Below are 25,022 nucleotides of genomic sequence, written 5' to 3' on the forward strand. Positions count from 1 at the left end.
AAACATTGAAGGTACTTGGTGATCTTGGTATTATAATGTTTGGGTAGGCTATGGAAAGGGACAAGAAGCAATCGAGAATAAAAATACTTTAACGGAGGAAGGTGGATTCCGATGAGTTGAGAATACAGCTGCCCCGGAGTAAATTCAAATGAAAGATTAGCAGGCAAAACTGATGTGGAACCGTAGGCTGCCTTTTAAAGAGGAGATGGTTTGGGTACTATGGTGATACATTCCAATGATGGGAAAGGTAGATCAATCAAAGCCAGAGCTCCCCGGATGAAGAAAGAGATGGAGAGTGAGATGAAGCAGAACAGTGTGACAGATAACCAAAACTGAGAACCAGGCTGAATATAGCAAGTTCGGAGGGGGAAATGAAATAAGATCTGAGATAAAAGACTGTAACAGACTAGTACCTTAAGGGGGAATTTCAAGAATTTCTATGTGCATTATTTGCATGATGAATTCTCCCATCACCTTCAGGTGAACATTCAGCAAATAATTGACCAGTTTGCAGTCTAGGTTGATGTTGTCTTAAATTGACCCGTTTAGCCCATTAACTATCTTTTTTTCTTGAAATTAGAGAATGTTTTGGCCTCAGCTACATTCTGTGGTAGTGAATTCCACATATTCACCACCCTCTGGGCAAAGAAATTTCTCCTCACCTCAGTTCTAAAAGGTTTGCCCCTTATCCTCAAACTATGACCCCTAGTTCTGGAACTCCCCCACCATTGGGAACATTCTTTCTGAATCTCTCCTGTATAAATAACCCTGTTAGATTTTTATAATTTTCTGAGATCCCCTCTCACTCTTCTAAACTCCAGTGAAACTAATCTTAACCGACTTGGCCTCTCCTCTTCTGACAGATCTGCCATCCCAGGGATCAACCTGGTAAACCTTCGTTGTATTCCCTCTATAGCAAGAACATCTTTCCTCAGATAAGGGCACCAAAACTGCACACACTACCCCAGGTGTGGCTTCACCAATGCCCTATACAATTGCAGCAGAACATCCCTATACTCAAATCCTTTCACTATGAAGCCAACATACCATTTGTCACCTTCTTGCCTGATGTACTTGCGCATCAACGCTGAAAGTATGCATGCATCATCAAGGTCTCGCTGAGTATTCACACTCTCAATTTAGATCCATTCAAATAATCTATTAGTGCTACCAAAGTGGATAACCTTGTTTATCCATATTATTTTTATTATTTCCTTCTCTGTGAACAGTGTGCTTTGTATAGCATGCAAGAAACAATATTTTTCACTATAATGTGACAATAATAAATCTAATTAAATATATACATTTGCCTTGCATATGCCCACACACAACCCTGTCCAAATCATCTCTGCATCCTCTTCACAGCTCACCCTCCCATCTATCTTTGTATTATTGCAAATTTAGAGAATACATTCAGTTGCCTTTTCCGAATCATTAATATATAATGTGTACTTTTGGGGTTCTAGCACAGATCGCTGTGGAACCCCTCTAGTCACTGACTGCCAGTCAGAAAATGATCCATTTTTGCTAACTCTGCTTCATATCTGCGAACCAGCTTTCTATCCATCGCAAGACATTACCTATAATCCCATGTGCTTTAACTTTACGTAGTAGACTGTTATGTGAGACTTTGTCAAAGCCTTCTGACAGTCCAAATAAATGATATCCAATGGATCTACTGTTTCCAGGGCCACTTTCTTAGTACTCTGGGATGAAATAAACTTGGTTGGTCTTTAACCTGGCATTGAGACTTCTTACTAAGCTAAAAGTTGACAGATGAAATATTTGAAATACTGGCTGTAATTGAATGTAAGTCATCAGGACCTGATGAGCTGCATCTATCGATGCTCACAGAAGTGTGGAAATTGCAGGAGCATTGGGCCATAATCTTCCAATCATCTTTAGATAGGAATGGGCGGTGCCAGAGGACTAAAGAAATGCAAGAATTTTTTTAAAGTGCAAGGACAAACCCAGCAACTACAAGTAGTCAGTTTAACCTAGCTTAAGGTTGAGATTATTACTTAATTTTGTTTTAGGAAAAAGTTTTTTGTTTAACAGCTGCTTGGACAAGGCCAGATTAATTAAGGACATCCTGTACAGACTTGTTTAAGGAAAATCATGTCTAACTTGGGTTTTTGACACAATAACAGTATTAGCGAGGGCAATGTGGTTGACATGTACATAAACTTCCAAAGGACTCCTGATAAAGTCCCATACAAAAGACCTGTAGATGAGGCCCATGGAATAAACAGGACAATGGCAACATGGATATAAAATTAGCTGAGTGACAGTAGGCTGAGCAATGGCAAACCATTTTTCAGACTGGAGGAAGATAAACAGCAAAGTTTCCCAGTGGACTACCAGCACCACAACTTTCCTTAATATATATTAATGGCCTAGACTTCAGGTCACAGATGACACAACGTTTTGAAGTATTGTGAAGAGGATAATGTTAGACTTCAAGAAGCAATAGTCTGGTGGAAAGGACCCATGTGTAACATGTCATTTAATGCAGAAGAGTCTGAAGTGATGGATTTTAGTCCAAAGAATGAGGAGAAACAATAAAAACTAAAGGATAGAATTCTAACGGAGATCAGGAGTGCAGACCTGGGAATATATTTGCTCAAGTTGACGGTGACTTGGCAAGCTGAGAAGTGGGTAAAAAGGCTTACGAGTTCCTGGGCTTTTGTAAACAGCAAAAGAGCAGGGACGTGATGGTGAAACATTATAAAACTCTGATTCAACCTCAAGTATGTGTCTAATTCTGGGTGCTGTACTTTAGGAAGTAGGTGAAAGATTTGAAAGTAATTGAGAATGGTACTAACTGATTCATCAATTTCTTTCTCAATTTCTTTCAAAGTTTTCACTTCCTTTCCAAAGAATAGTGCCAAGAACTAGACACATTTGAAGTTGAACCAGAACTTAAATATGCTGATTCATGTTGGTGTAATTCCATGGATGCCTGGAGACCTATGACCCAATGAGATTCTCACTTGGTCATAGATGTCATTTGAGGAGGATCATAAATGCACTCAATGCTACCCTTGTTCAAGATCCATTGCGACTATTCATTTCTGACAGATGTTAGTGAATAACTATGAGCAAGGTTTCAGCTTAAATTTGTTTCCAATTCCCTCTTTTCCACTCAGTACAGACTGATGTTGAGCCCAGTTGTACCTGCCCAAAATTATGAACATTTGAATTATGGATTGAACGTTATACCTTTTTTTTTGCTCCTTATACTGCACCAAGGAGTGTTTACCTACAGAGTCATCTGAACCAGATGTGATGTTTTTAACATTGGTCTATTGTCTAAAGTTTTCTGAATGACTCATCATGGTATTTTGTCCTGATCTTTATCCAGCAACCACTCCTGGAAATGGGCAGGATCTGACTTGTCTGTGATGCCCCCTGCAGTCAAATTGTCTAATGCTAGTGGCTTACTTTTACAGTCCTAGCAAATGCATAAGGAATGCTAGCTCAGGATAATGCCTGAGTAGTGGTAGTTCAGACTATGTGTAGGGAAGAAACTTGGTGAGGGGAACACAAATGTTAACTTAACCTTTTTGAATTGATTTTACTTGGTAAATAGTGTGTTTTTCCCTTGGTAAACGCACATTAGTCATTACTCATCAGAAATGTGTGAAGTTCCCATGACTGAATTTTCATGAAGCAATAGATGCAATGAAAACTCACTGTTGCCTCAGATCAACTAACTAAATACTGAGCAGGAATTGAACTAGGGATTTCATTGCAAGTGGCTTCAGGTAATTGGGTGACACATGGAAAAATAATTAAAGAATAAGAGGTACTTTGACTTGGAGCCGTTTATCTATAATACATTTACCATGCCTATCACCCTATAATGTGAACTGTTGTACAGTTTGTTTTATTATCGGAGTCAGGCAGTTTTTGCTGGCACTCGTGACTGAAATTCACTACCCTGATGCTGTCCTTCAGTGGTGGGGAATGGAAGCCAGTGAATTAACTCATGTTTTTTTTTATGGCTGGGACAGTTAAAATTGTATGGAAAATATCAGAGGCTGCTTGTGTTGAGTTAATGGTATTTACTTGATTCTTTTTGAAGTTGATGATGTGGAAACATTGAATTGTCTTGTCTTGTGTTAATCTCTAAATGCATCTCATCAGAACAAAGCTTTATTGTATTTGTTTTGTCAGAAGACTAATAGGGTGATATTACCAGCTCTTCATGCTAGTTGATGGGTGTGGTGAGCCAGTGAAACCGCAAGAGGTGTGAAAAACCAGGTTTGTACCTGGTTTCTTGCCTCTGGTATTACTGGCCCTGGATTGTTGGTGTGATCAACCTCGCATCAGCTCTTTGTTTTAATATGTTAAGTGAGCCCAGGATGGAACTGTCCAGGCTCACTTGGTGTAATGGCCTCACTTGGTGAGGATCATGTATAGACCCAGCAATGAGGACCTGTTGTGATGGTCTTGCCTGCGGTCAGGAGGCCATTGTGCCCCCACCTCAGGTGATCAGGGGCAGGGGTCACTGCCAGCCAGGCACAGGGCATTGAGCAGGGCCTAAGGGAAGACCCCTCAGACAATTGGTAAGAAAATTGTCATCTGAATGCCATATGATCTCCAGGAGTATGTCAAACTGGAACTGACAATCCTAATTATGGACCACTTTTGCATTCTGCTTTGATCTGCCAAGCCCCTTTTCTCCCTTAATTTTAAACACTTATTAAATCACCATTTATTCTGATGAAAACTGCTCAAACAAAAGTCTTTGTTACTATTTCTTCACACCAAGTAGTATCGTTTCTACAATGTGAAGCCTGAAAGTGAGAGGTCCTATGTCTACTGAGCTTTGTTTGCTTCAGTCTGCACAAAGGCTTCAATTTAGTGTTTCTGCCTCTGCAACTAACTCTTCCTACGCGACTACATCTGGAATCAGAAGGCTAAAGATTAGCTAAAAATTGACTGCATTCCTGAAAGGCAAATAATGCAGGCAAACGAGCTTTTTGTAACAGCAGCTGCAAGGAATGTTTTTCTAGACTGAGACAGCCTACAGAAAACATTTCCAATGAGATAAGGGTTGACATATAGTTTGGATTTTAGCGTGTGTGTTTTCAGTTTATTTTGAGATCCGCTCAGTGTGTTCAAGTTCAGTACAGGGACCGGCAGTCAAAGCCAGTCTCCAAGTTTGCTTTTCTTTTCCTTTTCACTCCTGTCATGTTATAAATTATTTTTAAGTTTTGTTCAATAAAGGAAACTATTTTAAAGCTCATCAGTGCTGTCCCCTTTCCTATTCAAACAAATGAATGGACCCAACACTGTCCATAATCCAACTCTGGTCTTACAATTTTACACCAAACCACCTTTTGCACCTTGATGCTTTTCATAGCCAATGCTACATTATTTGGGCTCACTGTGCAGAGGGATGCTCCAATAAACTAAACTATAGACGTTGCACTTGTTTTTTAGAGCTTGGTGAAATGTAAATTAAGTGTTTCAATTTAATATTGAGTTTTGTATGCTTTCTCATCACTATCCACGATTTAACTAGGATAACAACCAGTTATAATCTGAGTCACTAGGTTTTTTTGGTGCTGCTGTGACTGCTGCTGGTGGTCAGATCCTAAAATGTCAGGTTTCATGGTGTCGTAGTGAGAGAATCATAAAATCTGACCCTGAAATTACTGGGAATGCTTGAGGGTTTAACCAGGATGTGACTATCAGTTCAATCAGTAAGAAAGAAATATAATCCATGTGGATAGAGATTTTTAAAAGATCACTGACACTCATTGGGAAGTCTAGAGACCACTTAATAATGGAAGGAAGATGGTGAAAGAAGACCATAAATGTCTTCTGCCACATCCCTACACTCTGCACCTTTGTTCTGCCATTTACACATTCCGATCTCTCAATGAACACTATCACCGCCATTCGCACCCTTTATCATCACCATTTACAGCTCCTTTGTCTTTTTGTCTCTGCCATCCCTATCAATTACAGTCCCCCTCACAGTATAAATCCTGACTCAAAACTTTGCTCAATTCTCTCTCCACATATGCTGTCAGACCTGCTGAGATTTTCTAGCATTTTCTGTTCTTTGTTAAAGATTAAATGGTAGTGTGTGGGGAAATGGATTGGAGCAGATAAGAGAGGTTAAAAAAAAATCCATGTAATAATGGTCATAATATACACTTAAAATAATAATTGAGAATGATGCGTGCGATTAAACCAGAACACTAGATTGGAGAAAAAGTAACTTTTGATGGGGGTTGGGAATAAAATTTGACGAAAATAAAATCGGCAACAATACTGGCAAACTGTCAAACAGCAGTGGGAAATATTTAAAATGGTGTTCAACAGAGTCTATAAAAATTCTATTAAAAGAAATGAGCAAACAATACTAATGAGACACCATGGATGAACAAAGATGTAGGCAAAAATTTAAGGTAAATAAAGGGACGCATGCTAAGTACATGAGTGGCAGGGAAAAGCATCGCTGAGGAGAATACAAAGAGTTTGGGAGAGATGTTTAAAAAGCATTAAGGCAAAGATGAACGATAAAATTGTTACCAATGAACATTAAATATTTTACAGGCATATAATTGAAACAGAGATAAGTCAGGCTGAGAGTAGGGTCACTAAGGGATGGCCAGGATAAAAATGCAGACGACAATATCAACAGGGTAGAAATATTAATTGAATTGCTTCAACAGTTACCAGGGAGATGGATCAGGTGGACATGACATCAGAAGATGAAATTAGAAATGATGTAACTGTTTAAAATATTAAAAATAATGAATAAACTCAGGATAAACCTGGTCTGGGCAGATTTCATCTGCATGTTTAAACAAAAAAACTAGAGAAGGGATAGTAGGGGACCTATTATGCATATCTAATAATTTTATTAGGAAAAGGTGTAATATTGATATTTAAAGTATATTGACCAGGATTAATGACTGAGGCTGTGACAGGACCTCAATGTTTTTTCTCTTTCTGACATATCAGCTGGCCAATGGAGGCTAGCCTGTAGGTGATTGTGTAACAGATGATGACAGCTTGGGAACCTTGTGGGTGGTTCCTAGAAGTCGGAAGTTGAGGAAGCTGGAGATTAGGGCTTGAGGTTGGGAAGCTAGTGACTATTGCTCATGCAGGATGTCTGCAATCAATAGGCTATCTATCAAAGACTTTCTTGAAGAGTGGGGAAATGCTCTTTTCCCCCTGGTGCAGAAGGATTACTGTAAAATGCACTTACCTTCTTGAGCTGTAACTGCTTCACTGCACCCTGGAAAAACCCATAAGGAAATTGAATTTAAATCTGGCTCCTAATTGCACTAGGAGCCTGGTTCAAATGTTGAAGTGTCCCACCTCTCCATGACGGGGAACTTGCAAGCCACAAAATCCAATAATGTGAAAATGGCAGTTGGTGCACACGTGGTCACATTGTACGTTTTAACATTTTTAACCTTCCTCTCTCTATCATTGCTCTCATGAGGTTTGGGAGTGTGTTAATATCAAGCTCTGTAGGCCCCATGGGTAATGTTTTTAAACCTGCTTTCTGGGAAAGGACATTCAGTAAATATGTGATGATGAGATTCTGTAAAACTGTTCCTTTTAACATCCAAACAGTATCATACTTTGGTTGAATCTAAATCTTTGTAATAACTGAAGTATTCTAATTCAAAATTCCTGAAAATAAATTATCACATTCTGTCACCTTGTTTATTGGTGAAGGTTGTTAGCAGATTAGGTGGTTAATTCTGTTTTAATTAAACTCCTAAGTCTGGAATAATTTAGTGTCATAAACCCCTATTTTAGTAATGGATTTAGAATGCGCAAGGTTTCGGTGTTTGCTTCTTGATGCTGAGTTCAGACATCCTGAACTGTTTGGAAAATTACATGAACTTAGTTTAAAACAGCCTAGTAATTATTTGTCAAATGGAAAGTTTTATCGTTCAACTGTTACACTAAAATTACTGTAATGTGCTTGAGTAACTTATGAGTTAGTAGCAGGAGTAGACCACTTAGCCCCTCAAGCTTGCTCTGCCATGAATGGCAATAAGATCATGGTTGATCTGCTTGCAACCTCAATGCTCGGGTGGCACAGTGATTAGCATTGCTGCCTCACAGCACCAGAGACTCTGGTCCAATTCCAGCCTTGGATGACTATGTGGAGTTTGCACATTTTCCGTGTCTATGTGGGTTTCCTCCCACAATCCAAAGATGTGCAGGTTAGGTGGGTGAGCATGCTAAATTGCCCCTTAGCGTCTTAAGATGTGTAGGTAAGAGGGGGGGATAGTGGAGTAATTGTGTGGTGCTATGGTGGGAGGGTGGGGAGTGGGCTAAGTAAGATGCTCTGCCAGAAAGTCAGTGCAGGCTTCACGGGCTGATGACCACCTTCTGCACTGTCGGGATCCTATGATTCCAGCCTACCACTGATGATCCTTTCACTCCCTAGTTGGTCAGGAATCTTTCTGCCTCTAACTTTAAAAATAGTCAACAACCTTGCCTCTGGGGAAGAGAGTTCCAAAGACTTGTGAGGCTCAGTGGAAAAAAAAATCTCTTCATCCCCATCTTAAATGAGCGATCCCTTATTTTTAAGTGTCCACAAGAGGAAACATCTTTTCGGCATCCACCTTGTCAAGTTATCGTGATCTAATGTTTCAATTAGATCGCTCTTCATTATTCTAAACTCCAGTAGATACAGCCCCAGCTAGTTCAAACTTTCCCCGAGATCACCATCCCCAAACCCAGGTATCAATTGAGTAAATCTTTTCTGAACTGATTCTAATGTATTTATATCCTTTCTTAAATAAGGAGACCAAAACTATGCACAGTACTCCAGATGTGGTCTCACCACTGCCCTGTACAACTGTAGCAATCCATATGATGGGGCTCTGAAAATACAAGGTACAAATTGTTAATTTGATAAGTTTTTTTTGTTTTTTTTTAAGAAAAAGCTTGAGGACTTACTATTTAAAGACTTAATCATCCCAAAGAGTTTCTGTCTTCTGCTTTTGTCTGCCCTTTACAATGGTTATTCTCTGCTAACCACTGCCAAAACCCCTCAGCTGTACCTGCTAAAAACTGGAGAATCTGATGGTTTAGGGTTGGATATTCATGTGCACCTACCAATCACATAATGTAAAAATATTCATTTGAAATTCTGACTCTAAATTTTCCTTTTATGCCCATTAGCTAGAAGTGCTGCAAAGATTAAGTATTTAGCTTTAGAATAAAAGTTATAAAGAGAACAAATGGAACACAGCCATCTGCCAGGAGTGACTATTCCCCACAACCCTGCTAAAGATTGTAGCATTGTTTCATCATAAAATCTGCTCCCAAACCCCATCAGATTTGTGACTTTTTTAAAGCACGCTGTCGTCATTTTGTATGAATTGCAATATCCCATAATATGACTAGAAGCTGAATAAATGTTTTAATTAATTTTGCTGTGACTTCATGAGTGTGATTGCTGAGTCAAAACATTAAGGATACAAATAAACTTGTGAAATTAATGCACAAAATGACTTTCTCGCTTAATGAATGAATGTACTCATCTGTCTGAGTAAATATTGGTTTAGCTTTATTTTACATTACTTGAACTTCATGCATATCATTCAAAGATCTTTTTGAATGAGAGGTTTGACTTATCATTTGAGATTGATTGTGTCCAATGTTCTTTAAATCAATCTTGCTCGGTATTACTCAAAAACATCTTTTAATGGAATACTTATTTACATTTGTATTAGATTAGTCTGCTAGTTAGCCATTGGAGAATTACACAACCATGACCCCCTAAAGTTTCACATGTTTAACATTGCTGGGAGACTGTATTTCCAAATTCAACTTTTTTGTGACTAAAATTACCTAGAAATGTAAAGGCTGGTAATAATCATTTGTGCTTGATTGGTCTAGACCCACTTATTTCTCTGACAGCCACCTCATGCGAATCCTGGAAGTGCTAAATGTCAGTATTTTCAGCTTCCTCCTATGCATCAGGTCAGTCAACCACACTGCATATTTTTAAGTTCTAAAAATGCCTACCTCTTCCCCCTACCTCCACTGGCATAAGACTCATTGTCCAACCATGAACATGTTGAACTTTCACCTAGAACCTCTACAGATTGCAACATATCAAATACCTACAAATGACTGTCCCCTCCAATAGCAAATCCATCACACCCGTTACCTTTTGTTCTTGAGCTGCACTTTCTTCCTACACCCAAACAAACTGATTTTGACTTCATGTCCTGACGTGGCCTCATCCCACCCTGTGTAATTTCATACGACTTCATATCCGTGATATTCTCCAGATTGGCACGTCAGCGGACTCTTGAAGAAGAGAATTCTTGCTACTGTTGTACAAGGACGTTGCTGAGATCGTACCTAGAACACTGTGTGCATTTTTGGTCACCTCACTCTCCAGTTTGGAGAAGATTCACTAGGCTGATTGCTGGCTTGAAGGGGTTGTCTTATGAGGCAAATTGAGCGAGTTATACTCACTGGAGTTCAGATCAATGAGGTATGATATTGAAATATGTTAGATTCTGACGGGGCTTGATAATGTAAATAATAGAATGTTTCCCTTTCTAGATTAATCTAGAATAGTTTCAGAATAGTGGATCCCATTTGAAATGGAATGCTTGGAATTCTCTGGAGCCTGAATAGTTGAATATATTCAAGGATGAGTTGGATGGAATAGGCAGGAAAGTGGAGTTAAGGCCACATCAGATCAGAGGAGGCAATGGCATGGTGATATTGTCACTGTGATAGTAATCCAGAGATCCATAATAATACACTGGGGACCTGAGTTTGAATCCCACCACAGCAGATTCAGTTTAAAAAAAACTGAAATTGAGAGAGAAAACAATTGTTAACTATTGTTTTAAAAAAAACTGATTTGGTTGACAGATACCCTTTACGGAAAGAAGTCTGGCGTACGTGTGATTCCAGATCCATAGCAATGCAATTAGCTCTCAAATGCCCTCTGAAATGGATAATTAGGGATGGGCAATAAATGCCTTCAATTCAGATGGCTGAGTTGTCAGGATTTTTGGAATCACTTGATAAACCTCCTTTTATTAGGGTGGTATGCATGATATTTCTCATGTTTTCTCCAGCAGGAATTAAACATAGGAATATGAAGAATTTTTGCCGATCATAACAGTTGGGTCCCTTATGACGGGAATAAAGATGTTTTCAAAAATTATTGACTGAAATATTGTGGTTGCCATAGCTCGTTTGATATTAATCAAACAATTCATCTAGTTACAAAGATATTAGTTAGAAATCTCTTGCTCTTCAATCTTATTCTCTGACTAACTATAAGGAATACCAAGCTTGCAATCTTTGGCTCTTAACACAAGCTCTGCTGACTTTGCATTGACTCAATTGCCTCTCCCTGATCATTGCCTTTGGGCTGAACTGGGAAGTTCACCTTGTATCTCCCCATTAACAAAAACTGCTGACTTCCGTCTCCATAAAATGCTCTGTCAGCACCTGAATCCAACTGTTACTGAAACCCTGCCTGCCCTCAGACTCCCTAACTCATCCACTAAGACGCTATCTTCTCAAGTCCAATCCTTCACTGCCCATAAATACCAGCTTACCCAAGACCCTATCCAACTATCACTTATACTCTTCTTGATTTGCATTGGCTCCTGGCTACCCAAATCCACAAACTTAAAATCCTTGCCTTTGTCTCTAACTTTTCTTTGACTTGTCACCTGATCCTTCTGTGCAACATCTTAAAACAAACTTTGTTCCCCCACCTCTGCTGAAGGGGTGGTGCAGTGGCCAGGGACCCAGGTTCAATTCCCAGCTTGGGTCACTGTGTGGAGTCTGCATGCTCTCCCTGTGTCTGCGTGGGTTTCCTCCGAGTGCTCCAGTTTCCCCCCCCCACAGTCTTTCAGATATGCTGTACCTTTGTGTACCTGAACAGGTGCTGGAGTGTGGCAACTGGGGATTATTGCAGTGTTAATGTCAGCCTCTTTGTGACACTAATAAATAAACTTAACTCCCAATTCTTCGGTTCTGCCCTACAGCATTAGTCACCAGCTACCTCAACACCAGCCTTGATCCACCTTTGGCTTTCATTCATTTAGGCTGATCTAATGCAATTCTCTCCCTCAGCGTCTTCATCCTGCAGCTTCCATCCTTTTGCAAATCTTCTGAAACTCAACTGTTCAACCAAGGTTTTGCTCACCTCTCCATATTTCTTCCAGCTTTGGAGAAGGTGTCTATATACCTTATGCCTTGGAAATGGTTGTGATAAAGGCACCATATAAATGCAAGTTGTTGTTTTGGGAGTCATCAAACAAAGTAAAGTCTTTTGAAATTAAATCAAAATCGAGATTTCCTGCTGTATTTGATCAAAAGGATTAACTGAAGCATGCAGCTACAAACGGGCCCAATGACAAAAGGTTTAAACACCAACCAAAATTTACTTACTTTATCTCATGGGAACTGCTCAGCTCTAGTGGAAAATATTCTTGCATTGTCCATGACGAAAGATATTTTGGTTCCATCATATTTGTTCACCAATCAGTTTTTCTGTTCTTGGTGTCTGCATCCATAATCTGTGATTGCAACTGCACTTAAACAATAAGAGGCCCAAACAGAATCATATCCGTGCAAATGTGAGAAAGAAAATTGGAATGTGCTGAGTCTACTTTTGCTTATTTAAAACACCTTGACTCAGAACAGCTAAGGAACATGTAAATGATGCCTGGTTTATGAAAGTTTATTGTCAATTATTGGTATACAGTGAAAAGTATTGTTTCTTGTGCGCTATATAGACAAAGCATTACCATACATGGAGAAGGAATGGGGAGAGTGCAGAATGTAGTGTTAGTCATTGCCAGAGTGTAGAGAAAGATCAACTTAATGTGAGATAGGTCCACTCAGAAGTCTAATGGCAGCAGGAACGAAGCTGTTCTTGAGTTTCCAAAGTACTAAATCAATTTTACGAAGATCAAGAAACCATAGGCAAGGAATCTTATGGATTCTTTTCCATCAGTCAACTGAGTATTTAGACATTTGTTTTCCTCAACTAGGCAATACAAATTTTTAAGTTTGATTCTTCATTGCTTCACCTTGTGTGCAATCCTTCTCCACACTCTAATTTTAAATGACAACCAGCCTCGTTATTTCTACAAGTCAAGTCAACACAGTTAATTTATATTTTTCTCTAATATTACATGTCAGTTTCCAGAGTTACGCAGGAGTCTAACTGGAGGTTAATACTTTTCTGAAATGATAATTTCACCTTGAAAATAAAGGAAGACTCTTGTAAATGTTCTCCTGTGTCTCCTGAAAGCATTGACTTCCTGCAGGGCATGGCTCCTTATTGGATATGGTTTCATAGTTGCTCTTTCCACCTTATTGAATTGGCGGTTGCCTCTAAGTAACTAGGCTAATCAGTTAAAGGTATGTTATTAATAAGCCTGAACCAGTCTGCTATTGACCCACATACCTACCTCATCAGTGGATAGACGGCCTTTGGCAATGGCAACCTTGTTCTCTAACCCAGAGGTACTGATGCTAAATACAGTGCCATTATGGTTGAGAATTCTGGAAAAGCAAAGGTTAAACCTGGGACCATGCTGAAGAACGACTCATCAATTCTTTGCCCTAACCAACTAAGTTATGAAGGGAACCAGAAGGTGTTTGTTTTTTGACGTTTGGAATTCAGGCCACTTGTGCCTGAGCAGCCATTGAATTTATGATTCCATTCCATGCTGGATGTTTCTCTCAGTTTTTGCATGTATAAGATTTAATATAGAATTCTTATGTTTGCAAAACCTTCTAATCAACCACTATTAATAAGCTAAGATTGACAAACTACTTTTGCGTAATTGCTGGGTTATGTGGTAAGATTTCAAAGTAAATAATGTACTGATTTCTTTTTAAGCCTGAGTACTGTTTATAATGGTCACTTTTTTTTTAATTACAGGATTTTGTCTACCATTTTATTGCCTTTGTATTCTACTTTGGAGCATCAGTCCTTGAAGCTGCAGCAACAGCTGGAGCTGCAGAACGCGAGTCCATCAATGCAACTGCAGTTATTTTTGTAACAGTTCTAGATTTTCGGCAGTACAGTATAAATGTTGCTGCTACGGTAAGTTTTTTTTCTTTTCATGTTTAATGCAATACAATGTAGTGTTAATTTTTAAGAATTAATCTAATTATAAACTAACTTTCAAAGAATATATAACACCCAAATCTTGTTTTTTTTTATCATGGGAAGTGTTTGGAGCACATCTGTAATATTTGACTACTGCTGAGATTCTTAAACTTGGGGGGACCCTTTTTTTAAAGTCACTTCAAGTTTGCCTATAAGACAACGATAGGACAATGCAACTGTAGCTGTTTGGAAATCCCTGAGCTCTGTTTACTGATTGAACATCAGAATCCAGTATGAAAAAATTCTCTGAGCTGTTTTATTCTGCAATTAAGAAATCGCTGAAAAAGCGACATCCCGTTGAAAATTTTCACACTGTACCCATTGTGACAGATCAAGAACACCAGTTCCCAAAGAGGATACGTTTTGTCACGAGTGGTCGATTACATCAAACGCGTGTCCCTTCAGCGGTTCGAAGTGAGCAAAGTATGGGCCATACTCAACCTGCCTGTGCTTACAAAGCTCAGAACATATTGTCCAACATTTGATGTGATTAAAAGTGTTTTATTAAACAATCCTTATTGTGCTAAGGATTAGACTAATAAGCACTTTAAGATTATCAATCAGGTCAGCAACGTGGCTCACTTGTGCATGCTGGAAACTACGTGTATTTGCACCCATGCCCTGTCCATTGCAAACAAAAAGATCATGTCCGTGTATTGTACGTATTATAAACAGAAGCTTGAGACAGCTATTCCCTGGTTTGTCCCTCACGGTAATGCGTTGATCAGAGTTGACTTGCCTGACTTTAATTTAGTCAAAAGCTTGGCAGTTAACTGTTCTCTGGTGCATTCTCCATGGCAACATTAGTAGCAATCAATCCATTTGCCAACTAATTAATACACTTTCTCAAGCAGTGTAAATGATTGTTCCTTTTGAGATTTGGTATTTTTGTGTCTGTTAGTGTGATATCAACACTGCCTTTTTTTAAGCAATGCTCTGTTACCAAGTGACTATTTGAGACTGATGTTGAAACGAGGCTTTAACACAACTAATAGAATATTTATTTGTCAGAATTATGAAGATATTTGAATGTTCTAATCAAATAATCCCTTGAATTGAAGATTAATTCTCTTATCCTATTTGCCAAAATAGGTTAATGTCTGATTTTTCAAGTGCAGAATAGTTCTGTAAATCTGCTCTCGCGCTTAGTAAAACTCAACTCAATCCTAGCTGCTGTGTTCTTGTATAATTTATTTGCAGACAAATGTTTTAAATGTTCAAGGAAGTATCGCTTTCCAACAGCCACATTTTTATTTAATTACAAAGCATTTTCATGAAAACCATATTCAGGAAATCTGAACAAAGACCCATTGAGTTGCAGCTTGGCACTTGTCTTCCAGTGCCAATTCAACTGTTAATAAACGAAAAGGTTGTTTTAGCCTTTGGGTTGCAGGTAAAATTTGTAATCTGGGGACAGTCTGGGATTGCAAGTTTCATTTTTGTAAAAAAAAAAGTTATTTTCCCAATATGTTAAGCAGAAATTACCAGGTAGAACATGACCTCCAAAGGAGTGCCAACAAATTGCAAATTCACTATGATCGGTTTGCTGAGCTAGATGTTCTTGCAGTGTCTGCCCAGGTTTAGTACTGATGATGTGGAGATGCTGGCGTTGGACTGGGGTAAACACACTGAGGTCTCGCAACACCAGGTTAAAGTCCAACCAATTTATTTGATAGTAAACTATTTTTACTATCAAATAAATTGGTTGGACTTTAACCTGGTGTTGTGAGACTTCTTACCAGGTTTAGTACTGTCAGGTGAGTCTATATGCCTTTTTTCTTCCACAAAAGTTGACTCTGCCCTGAATTTGGTAGTGTGATAGCAGAAGTCGATTATGTAACAAAACTGAAGTGATCATGATATCATAAGCATACATAATTCTTTTAATCTCTTGGGTGTGGCAAATTGATAGTAAGTGTGATGTAATTTGGTTTGTAAATTACTTTTTATTCAGTGATAGGTGGAATGTAAACACTACTGAATGTACAATTAGTATTTCAATCACACACTTTAAAAAAAAAATTGTCCACCAGCCAACTTTGATATAAAAGCACAAAGTCCCTTTGACCACAAGAACCATTCAGTGCTTGAAACCTAGTGTTGCCGATCAAACTCAAATGTCTTTGTTGATTCTTTTAAAAGTTTTCTTTCAAAGAATTTTGTCGATACCAGGAGACATCTAGCACCTTAAGTGACCAGACATGGTTAACAATTAGGTTATTGTTTGGGACCTGTACAAAGTAACTATCTATTTCAATCACTCTTTGCATCGATGTCTACAAGTATGGAACAATCTAAGAAAAATAATAGATTATGAAACAAAATTGATTCATATCAAAATAAGAATTGGGAGCAGGTATAGGCCAGTTGGCCCATGAGCCTGCTTTTCCACGTAACTAATTTGAATGCGGTCTCAACTCCGCTTTCCTGACTGCCCTCCCATAACGCTCCTTTGTCAATCATAAATCTGTCTAACTCAGCCTTGAACATCTGCAGTTACCCAACCTTCACTGCTCTGAGAAGGCTAACCATCATCTCTCTACCTAAATGGGAGACCTCATCCTAAAATTGTCTCCTAGTCCTAGTTTTGTCCATAAAACGTCTGCAGTCTCTCAATTTAAACGATCTTTTCTATTCCACCTGCCCAAGCTGACAAGTTCACATTTCCCACATTATACAGCATCTGCCAAATATTCGCTGACTTGCTTAACCCTATCTATATCCATCTGTAGACTCCTTATGTCCTCTTGACAAATTTGTTTTTCCACCTATCTGCTGATTTAGCTGCTATACATTTTGTTCCTTCATCCAAGTCATTGATGTAGATACTCCACTAATTATATTCTGCCAACCTGAAAATGGCTATTTATCCTTACTTTACTTCACCAATACCATGTCCATGCTAAAGTATCCCCTACATCATGAACTCTTATTTTATGCGATAATGTTTGCTTTTGCCCGAGCCTTTCTCGTGTAGTGACAGGATCCGAGCCATGGCCAGTTTCAGCATTGTATGTAAATATCAGTCTCCTGTTTGGGCCAGAACATTTGAGCTATGGAAAGTGTGGATTTGGGTCGAAGAGGGGAGCAAGGCATCTCCCTCTGTGCTCTCTAATCCAAACTTATTGCTGGTTAAGGTCTCACTTAATAGTTCCCACGTAATGCTGAATGGACTTCTTGCATCTCATTGTGAGTAACAGCACTTGAATATTTTCAGTCACATCAAAAATTCCAGCCCCCAACATAAAGCAGAAAGTCCCCTCCTAGTGAAGAGTGTTTTATGGTAAATATAGTGAAGACTGTTCTTCCAAGGAAGAGAAATAGAACGTGGAATTGGAAGGAAAGAACCTTGGTGGTATGGAGGCAGGTGGAAGGAAGAGTACCTCTGAATAAAGTATGTGAGCCTTTGTAAAAGATTAGAGCTAAAGTACTTTGAACGCAAGATGCAAATTGGACCCTGTAGAAAATGTATGCAAGGTATGAAGGAGGTCTGTCGATGAGTAAGAATTAGTTTTGTTTAACCTGACAAGAAATAACTTGCTTGTTTGACAAAACTTCCAGTAATTTGTGAAGATGATAGGTCACACTGGTCTGTTGAATATAAACAAACTGAAATGTTTATTTTGCTTCCCGACCAAATGTGCAAAAAGTCCAAAAATTAACCAGAATGCACAACTGATCCCCAATTCCAGCATCAGCAATGAAATGGATAGCTTGAAGCAGGTGAGGAGGATTTGGTAAACCAGGACAGTGCATGTGAGACATTCTAGCGTTGAACTTCAAGCTCTCTCTCCTATTGTCATTGTGTTGCTCTTCAGCTGAATAGGAGTATCATGAGGAACATGTTATGACCAGGATGAGAGGAGTGTACCTGTCAGTTGCCCTTTGGCCCATTATGTCAGTGCAGGCCAACAAACACCTTTTTAATTCCATTATCCAGCACTTAGTCTGTTGCCTTGTATACTATGGCTTTTCAAGTGCTCATCTAAATGCTTTTTAAATGTTAAGGGTTCCTGCTTCTACTACCCTTTTCAGGCAGTAAGATCCAGATTCTGGCCACCCTCTGGTTGAAAATGTTTTTCCTCAAATCTTTCCCTGGCAAAACCATGGTGGCTATCCTTGATTAACCACTGCCTCTTCAAGTGGAGATTGATTCTCGGATTTTTTCCCATTAATTTCTCTATCCCTGATGTTAGTCTCAATTGGCTGTGTTTTTCCTACTTCTGCTGAATAATGGTACCACATTAGCTGTCCTCCAGTCCTCTGGCTTCTCCTGTTGCCAGAGAGAATTTGAAAAATAGCATCGGAGCCATTGCAATCTCCTCCCTTGCCTCACAAGGCAAGCTAGGATATATCTCATCTCAGCCTGGGAATTTATCCACTTTTATGCTGGCTAAAACTATCTTTCAGCTCTGCACACACTGCAACTTTGGTCTATCATGGGCTCTACTCTTTCCCTGTTTACCCTTTTGTCCTCAATTATAACTTAAAACACCTTTTTAAGATTTTATTTCCTTTATTTTGCCCGCCAGTGTTTTTTCATGCCTCCTCTTCCCCCTCATTTTTAAGTACCCCCAGCACTTTCGTTACACTAGGACATCCACTGTGAGTCTCCAGTATCTATCATAAATATCCCTTATTTTCCTCATCTAATCCTTTATATCCCTTGAAACCAGGTCTCTGAGTATTTTGGTTCCACCCTTGCCTTTACAAGGCAATGTTGGCCCTGTACGACTCCCACTGCTCTGATGTGCATTTTCCTACAAGTTGCTGCTCACAGTCCACATTAGTCAGATCCTATCATAAAATCAGCCTTCCCCCAATTAGCACCTTTTATTTCTGCTCTTTTTTTTCCATAACTTCTTTGAACCTTATCGAGTTATGATCACTGTCACGAAGTGCACTCCCACTGACATTCTACAACCTGCCCAATTCATTCCCTAAAATTAGGTCCCATACCACCCCCTCTCTTGCAGACTTTTTACGTGCCAGCTCTAAAAGTTCTTCTGGATACACTTCAAGAATTCTGCCCCCTCTAAGTCTTTAGCACTTTGCCTATTTTGATTAATATTGGGGAAGCTGAAATCCGATTACGATTATTGCCCTATTATTTTTACATTTGAGATTTGCCTACACATCTGCTGTTCTATCTGGCCCTGACTGTTTGGGATCTATAACACTGTGACTGCCCTCTTGGTTTTTACCCTCCACCCATGAGTCTAAGATATCACAGCATACCGCATTGAATTAATTGACTCCTTGTTCAATATTGCGATGCCACCTCTTAGATTCATCTCGTCTTGTCTGACGATTCTATACCCAAGAATGCTGAGCTGCCAATCCCGCCCCTCCCTCAACCATTCTCTTGTAACAGCAAGAGTATCATTCGCCCATGTGATAATCAATACTCTGTTTATCAGCCTTGCCCATAAGACTCCTTGCATTGAGATAAATGCTATCCAGTCTTGCCATGTTCCCTTGTGCCCGAACATGTCTATCTTTGCTCTGCCTTCCAAATGGATTTGGTTTTTCTATATTTGGCTGTGCATCACTCCGTACTGTATATCCAGTTTGTAATCTTTGCCGTGCCAAATTAGTTTAAACTCCTCCTAACAGCACTATCATACCTCTCCGCAAGGATGTTGGCCCTCTTCCAGTTCAGGTAGAACCTGTCTGACTTGTACAGTTCCTACTTCCCCAGTAATTCAGTAAACCAAAGCCCTCCATCCACACATTGATCTGTTCTGTCCTCTTATTCCTATACTCATTAGCCCGTGGCATGGGGAGTAATCCAGAGATTACAGCCACTAAGGTCATGCTTTTCAATCTGCTACCTGCTTCCCCAAATTCCTCTTTTCCTCATCCCTCTTTTCTTCCTGTCATTGGTAGCAATGTGATCCATGACCTTTTGACTGTTCAGCCTTTTCCATCAGGATGCCTTGCGGCCATGGAGTGACATCCTTACCTTGAAACCAGGGAGGCAAAACACCATCTGAGTAATGTCTGCAGCTGCAGAAACACCTGTCAGCACCCTTCCACTATTGTTCTTCTGTTCCTACTGCTGTGAACCTGACAATGACTGCACTCCAAGTGGAACCATCACTCACCGCTTTCCAACACAGTGAAATGATTCTTGTGTGTGATGCACTAAGAATAGAATTCACAGAAAACCTGGAGGAAATCACGCTGGTTTTTTTTTCAGTGGGATTTTCAATGAATCTCCCACACTCTGTGCGCGCGCTGCAGAGTCCACTAACGTAAATCCCATTGAAAGTCAGTGGGCAGGGCCTATTCTTGCTGGAGAGACTGGCAGCATAACACTAAGCGGACCGTTGTGCATGCGCCAATCTGTCAGTGCCAAGATCAGTCTATGCATAGTAGCCCTGCACTGCCAGACCCCCCAATCGCTGACCAGCCCCGTGACCCTGCATCGCCAGATTTTGCAGCACAGTGGGCTGGGAGTTTTGAGCAGAGACCGTTCTGTGGGCTCCCCACTGTGTGCCAAGGCACCTGCAGTTCTCCGGATTCCTGGTGCTGTCACTCCATGCCAGAAATCGGCACGGAGCTGAATAATTTATGCACACGTCCATTTAAATCCCATTAACGGGCTCAGGACTGAAATCGCCAAGCCTGCTAGCATCTCCCACCCCGCTGCAGTGAAAGGGCGCCATCAAGCCCCCCCCCCCCCTCTCCACCCCCCAGAGGATTGGGAGTAGGAGGCATCATGCCCCCTGGCTCTGCCTAAGGGGCAAAGTGCCATTGCACGGGAGACCTTGGCACTGCCCACCAGGCAGTACCAAGGAATCAGGGCCTCTGAAAGCGATCGGTTGGGGTGTCCTGCTGCCATTCTGCATTTGGGCTCAGTGACAAGGGGAGGTCAGCGATAGGGGTGGGGGGTTGGTGAGATGGAGGGAGGGAGTGGGGGTTAAGGGTTGAGGCTAGCCCAGACATGTTCAGGGGACCAAGAATCAGGCCATGGGAGGGGTTGCATGTCTGGCGCCGCAGGGTCACAGGGCTGGCCAATAATTGCGAGGCCAACAGTGCAGGCTACTGCACATGTGCCAGTATTGGCAGTGACAGACTGACACGTACAGTGATCCTCTCAACATTATGCTGCTGGCCTCTCCATTGGAAATAGGCCCTGCCCCCTGATTTTTTTGTGATTCACGCTAGTGCACTTTGTAGCGCAGTGTGGGAGTTTCATTTTGAAAATCCTGCTGAAAAAGATCAGTATGATTTACTCCAACGTGAATTCAACACTTGGAATTTTTGGGGAGAATCGCCCCCATTGTTTATAACGGAGCTAGCCAAGAAGGCTAATCTTATGGACTTTCACCTGTGTCCACGGGTGTACATCACAAAGATCCACTTCCCCAATGCTTTGTATCAGTTAGTTCTTTTCCTCCAAGCTCTTACCAAATCCAGCAGGTTTTTCATGCTGTTGGGTAACTGAAACTGCAAGCTGAACAGAAGGGAGTCAATTAAAAACTAACACTCCCAAATATAGAATTTGGGAACAAGCAAATTTCCTTCAATTTTGAGACAGGGCTCACAAACATTTGACTTTAATATCTATTACTTCCTGGTTTTTCATATTCAAAGCAATTCTTTAAATGATTTATTCCTGAAGAACTCGTGTGTGTGTGTGTGTGTGTGTGTGTGTGTGCGTGCATTTGTTTTGAGTCTGGATTGTAAATCATCCTTGTTATGCAATGCTGTAATTACATACAGCAGTGTCCACATAGAACTCCAGGGGGAAAAAAACAGCCTTTGACAAATAGGTTTGTTCTTGCTAGACCTGTCATGAATACTTTGTTGAAATGCTTCAAACATTGAATATCTTCTCTGCAGAGACTTTGTTTTGTTACTGTGAACTGTTACTGTGTGATATGTATACTCATTAAAATGACCAAACAGTTAAAAAAGTAGTACATTTTTTAAATTTTGAGATCTGGGATAGCTGGGTAACCTAATGAACACAAAGATTTGGGGGTTCAAGTTCACAAGAAATTAGAACAGCATCTCAAAGTGTATAAAGTCATCAACTAATTGAATACTGGATTTTATAACCAGCAGTACGAAATATAAATCTAGATGTAATAATAAAATTTTTTAAATCCAATTAGGGTGTTCTTTTTGTAGTTTGGTGCCACATGCCATAAGGTGGACACTTGCATAATAAGGGAACAATGCAGATTTACTGGTATATGTAAATACAAAGATGGAAAAATGACTGAAACCCAAAATTAGGTGCAATGTCTGTTTCTTGTTGGCCTGGATCTAGTATGTCCCTTTTTATGAGAATTATGAATTGGATTCAATTTGATTTGCTTTTTGAAGCAAGGAAATAGATTGAGGGTTTACCTTGTCCACTCTGCACGTTGGCTTTGTAACTTTGAGAAAGGAATATTTTTATTTTGAAATTGAGGTTTTTGTTGGAACCAAGGAGATTAGATGTAAATTTGACAGGTGTTCAAAGCATGATCAGACAGTGAACAGTTCAGTGAATGAGGACTTCAGAAATTGAAAAATATAATTTTCAATAGTTTGTGGAATAAGCTTTAATGGAAGAGTGCCAACAATTAAGATTTGTTTCTAATAAGTGGCTGCAGGAAAGGAGAATAAACAATGAGATTAAAGCTATTTCTCGCTTGGGGAATAAACACCCAAGACAGACTGGTTGGACCAAAATATTTCTTTCTGTGTTGTAACTTGCACATGTTTAAGAAACTAACAACTGCAATCAATTATACGGAGAATTAAGACAATGCAGGTTTTAATTTAATGATGAGACTAATTTTCTCCCCCTCTTATTTCAGATATTCTCTTTTGTCGTTACTCTGTGTTATGCATGCAGTTTGGGTCTTGCTTTGAGAAGATGGAAGCTGTAAATTACAAATGAACTGTTTGGGAAGGTTTGGATGGTTGGTCACATTATCATTGGCACAAAATTCTTTCAAGCACCGATGGAAGCTGCTTCCCGAGAGAAGGGTAGTCCTTTCCTAGGTCAATTCTGTTTTATACTGAAGTATTTTTGCAGCAGTGATGGCTTTTGTTTATAAATTAATAGCATTTTTATGATTCTCAGTGTTAAGTTCAAAAGTCGGTGAAATAGGAAATTAGTTTTCACTTTATCTGAATGGTGGGTGCCGAGTGTGTTATCCAAATATTTATAGTTTTCAAAGTATTCCAATATTAGTAACAGCAGGAGTTCATTTACTGTAAACCTAAATTCAGTCAAATAAGATCCAAAGGGATTAGATGAAAAAATTCAGACTATCTGTATATTATTTGGTTGTGAACACTCCCCATCTTTCTTAAAAATGTAGGTTGTTTTTATTGTGTGCATGTCACTTCCTACAAGTATAATTCTAATGGTAATCACTTGCAGTTAAAACAGTTTTGTAAATTTGCATAGGTTGCATAATTAACCATACAATTAGCTTACAATTGTTGAATTTTGAGTACAGTAATTTTTTTGTAAAACAAGATTGTTTTATTTCCATTATTCCATAATTATTCTATAGTTTTCTAATTAAAAATGTCAAGAACTTTTTTCAACTCAGTGCCTGTGGTTCAAGAATACATTGCGTGCATTGGATGTGTTGGGTTTAAAGTAGTTTTGCCAAATGTGATCTGTAACTCAACAACAGGTGAAATGGTGCTGTCCATGACCTAGTAATAAAGATTTCTGAATTTATTTTTAATAAGTCATGCTTCAGGCAAGTCAACAACAGAAGTCTTTTACTGAAAAATGCACACATTTGACACTTGTAACAAGTTCCAGTTTGCCACAGACATTTTTTAAAAAACTGCACCATATATTGCAAATTCTGTTTACTGTACATTTCTATAACCCGTTAGAGCTGTGGCTTTGTAAGTTCATACCCATAAGCAACGCAAACCAGGATTTCCAGTGCCATTGGCCATGACTTGTATCTGAGTTTCCCATTTGAACTGCCAGGATCTAATCACAAGTGGTAAAATTGCCCTTTAAGGAAAGAAACCATTGAATAGTAGCAGTTTTATTCACAAGATCAACCTTCCTGATTTTTGTCTGTTCAGGTTTTCATTTGACCAAAATTACAGATTGCAATTCCTTCTATCAGGAAGTATGTATTTGTTGCGGTCATGGAGGTCAACTCATTTCGTCATCTCTGGACAAATATAGTTGGTTACCAAGTGACTCTGGTTGATTTAAACTTAATTTATTGCATTTCTCTCAACTGGTTTTTAGAACATAGAAAAACTACAGCACAAACAGGCCCTTTGGCCCATAAGTTGTGCCGATCATTTCCCTACCTACTAGGCTTACCTATAACCCTCAATCCTATTAAGTCCCAAGTTTTTAATGAAGCTGAATGGAAGTTATCCATCTGCCCACACAAAGTAACCATCACCCAATGTGCTATCAATTTCTAATGGTTCACATAATGTCGCTCTCTGATCTTTTTTCTATTGGTTTCTTATTTTGATAAAATACTTGCACTGAATAAAGTAGTAAGCCACAAAACTGTCTATGCGCTTTTTATCTGACTAATTATCACAAGTATTATTAAAGCTTTGTAGGGAGCCAATTTTAGCCTATTTTCTGGCTGTTGGTAAATTACTTGGATCCCTGAATAAACTCGTACACAAAACTGAGCAATAAGTTTACAACTTGCTTTCAATAAACTGCTTAGCAGTTGCAGCAATCACAAAAATATTTCTTCTGTGCTCAATAGCATATCCCAACTTTGGATGAGAAGGAGCACCTACAGGAAGGCCATGTGTAGATGGGCAGTATGGTGGTGAATGTCTCTGTGCTGGTGGGCAGTGTGGTGGCGACTGTCCCCTCTGACCCTTTCATCATCCT

The 25,022-nt window shown here is 39.5% G+C and overlaps 1 protein-coding gene across 1 annotated transcript in view; it reads left to right on the forward strand.

Annotated features, from left to right (window-relative positions):
* mal2 (mal, T cell differentiation protein 2) overlaps positions 1-24,680 on the forward strand; it is a 38,193-nt gene extending 13,513 nt beyond the window's left edge. Inside the window, exons 3-4 of the mRNA XM_080193585.1 lie at positions 13,937-14,101; positions 22,987-24,680. Of these exons, the coding sequence (XP_080049711.1) occupies positions 13,937-14,101; positions 22,987-23,058 (237 nt within the window). The 3' untranslated portion in view covers positions 23,059-24,680. The remainder of the gene's footprint in view (positions 1-13,936; positions 14,102-22,986) is intronic.
* The last annotated feature ends 342 nt before the right edge of the window (positions 24,681-25,022 follow it).

Source organism: Carcharhinus amblyrhynchos, chromosome 8, assembly GCF_965287045.1.
Source record: "Carcharhinus amblyrhynchos chromosome 8, sCarAmb.v2.hapA, whole genome shotgun sequence".
In the NCBI taxonomy this organism is placed as follows: domain Eukaryota; kingdom Metazoa; phylum Chordata; class Chondrichthyes; order Carcharhiniformes; family Carcharhinidae; genus Carcharhinus; species Carcharhinus amblyrhynchos.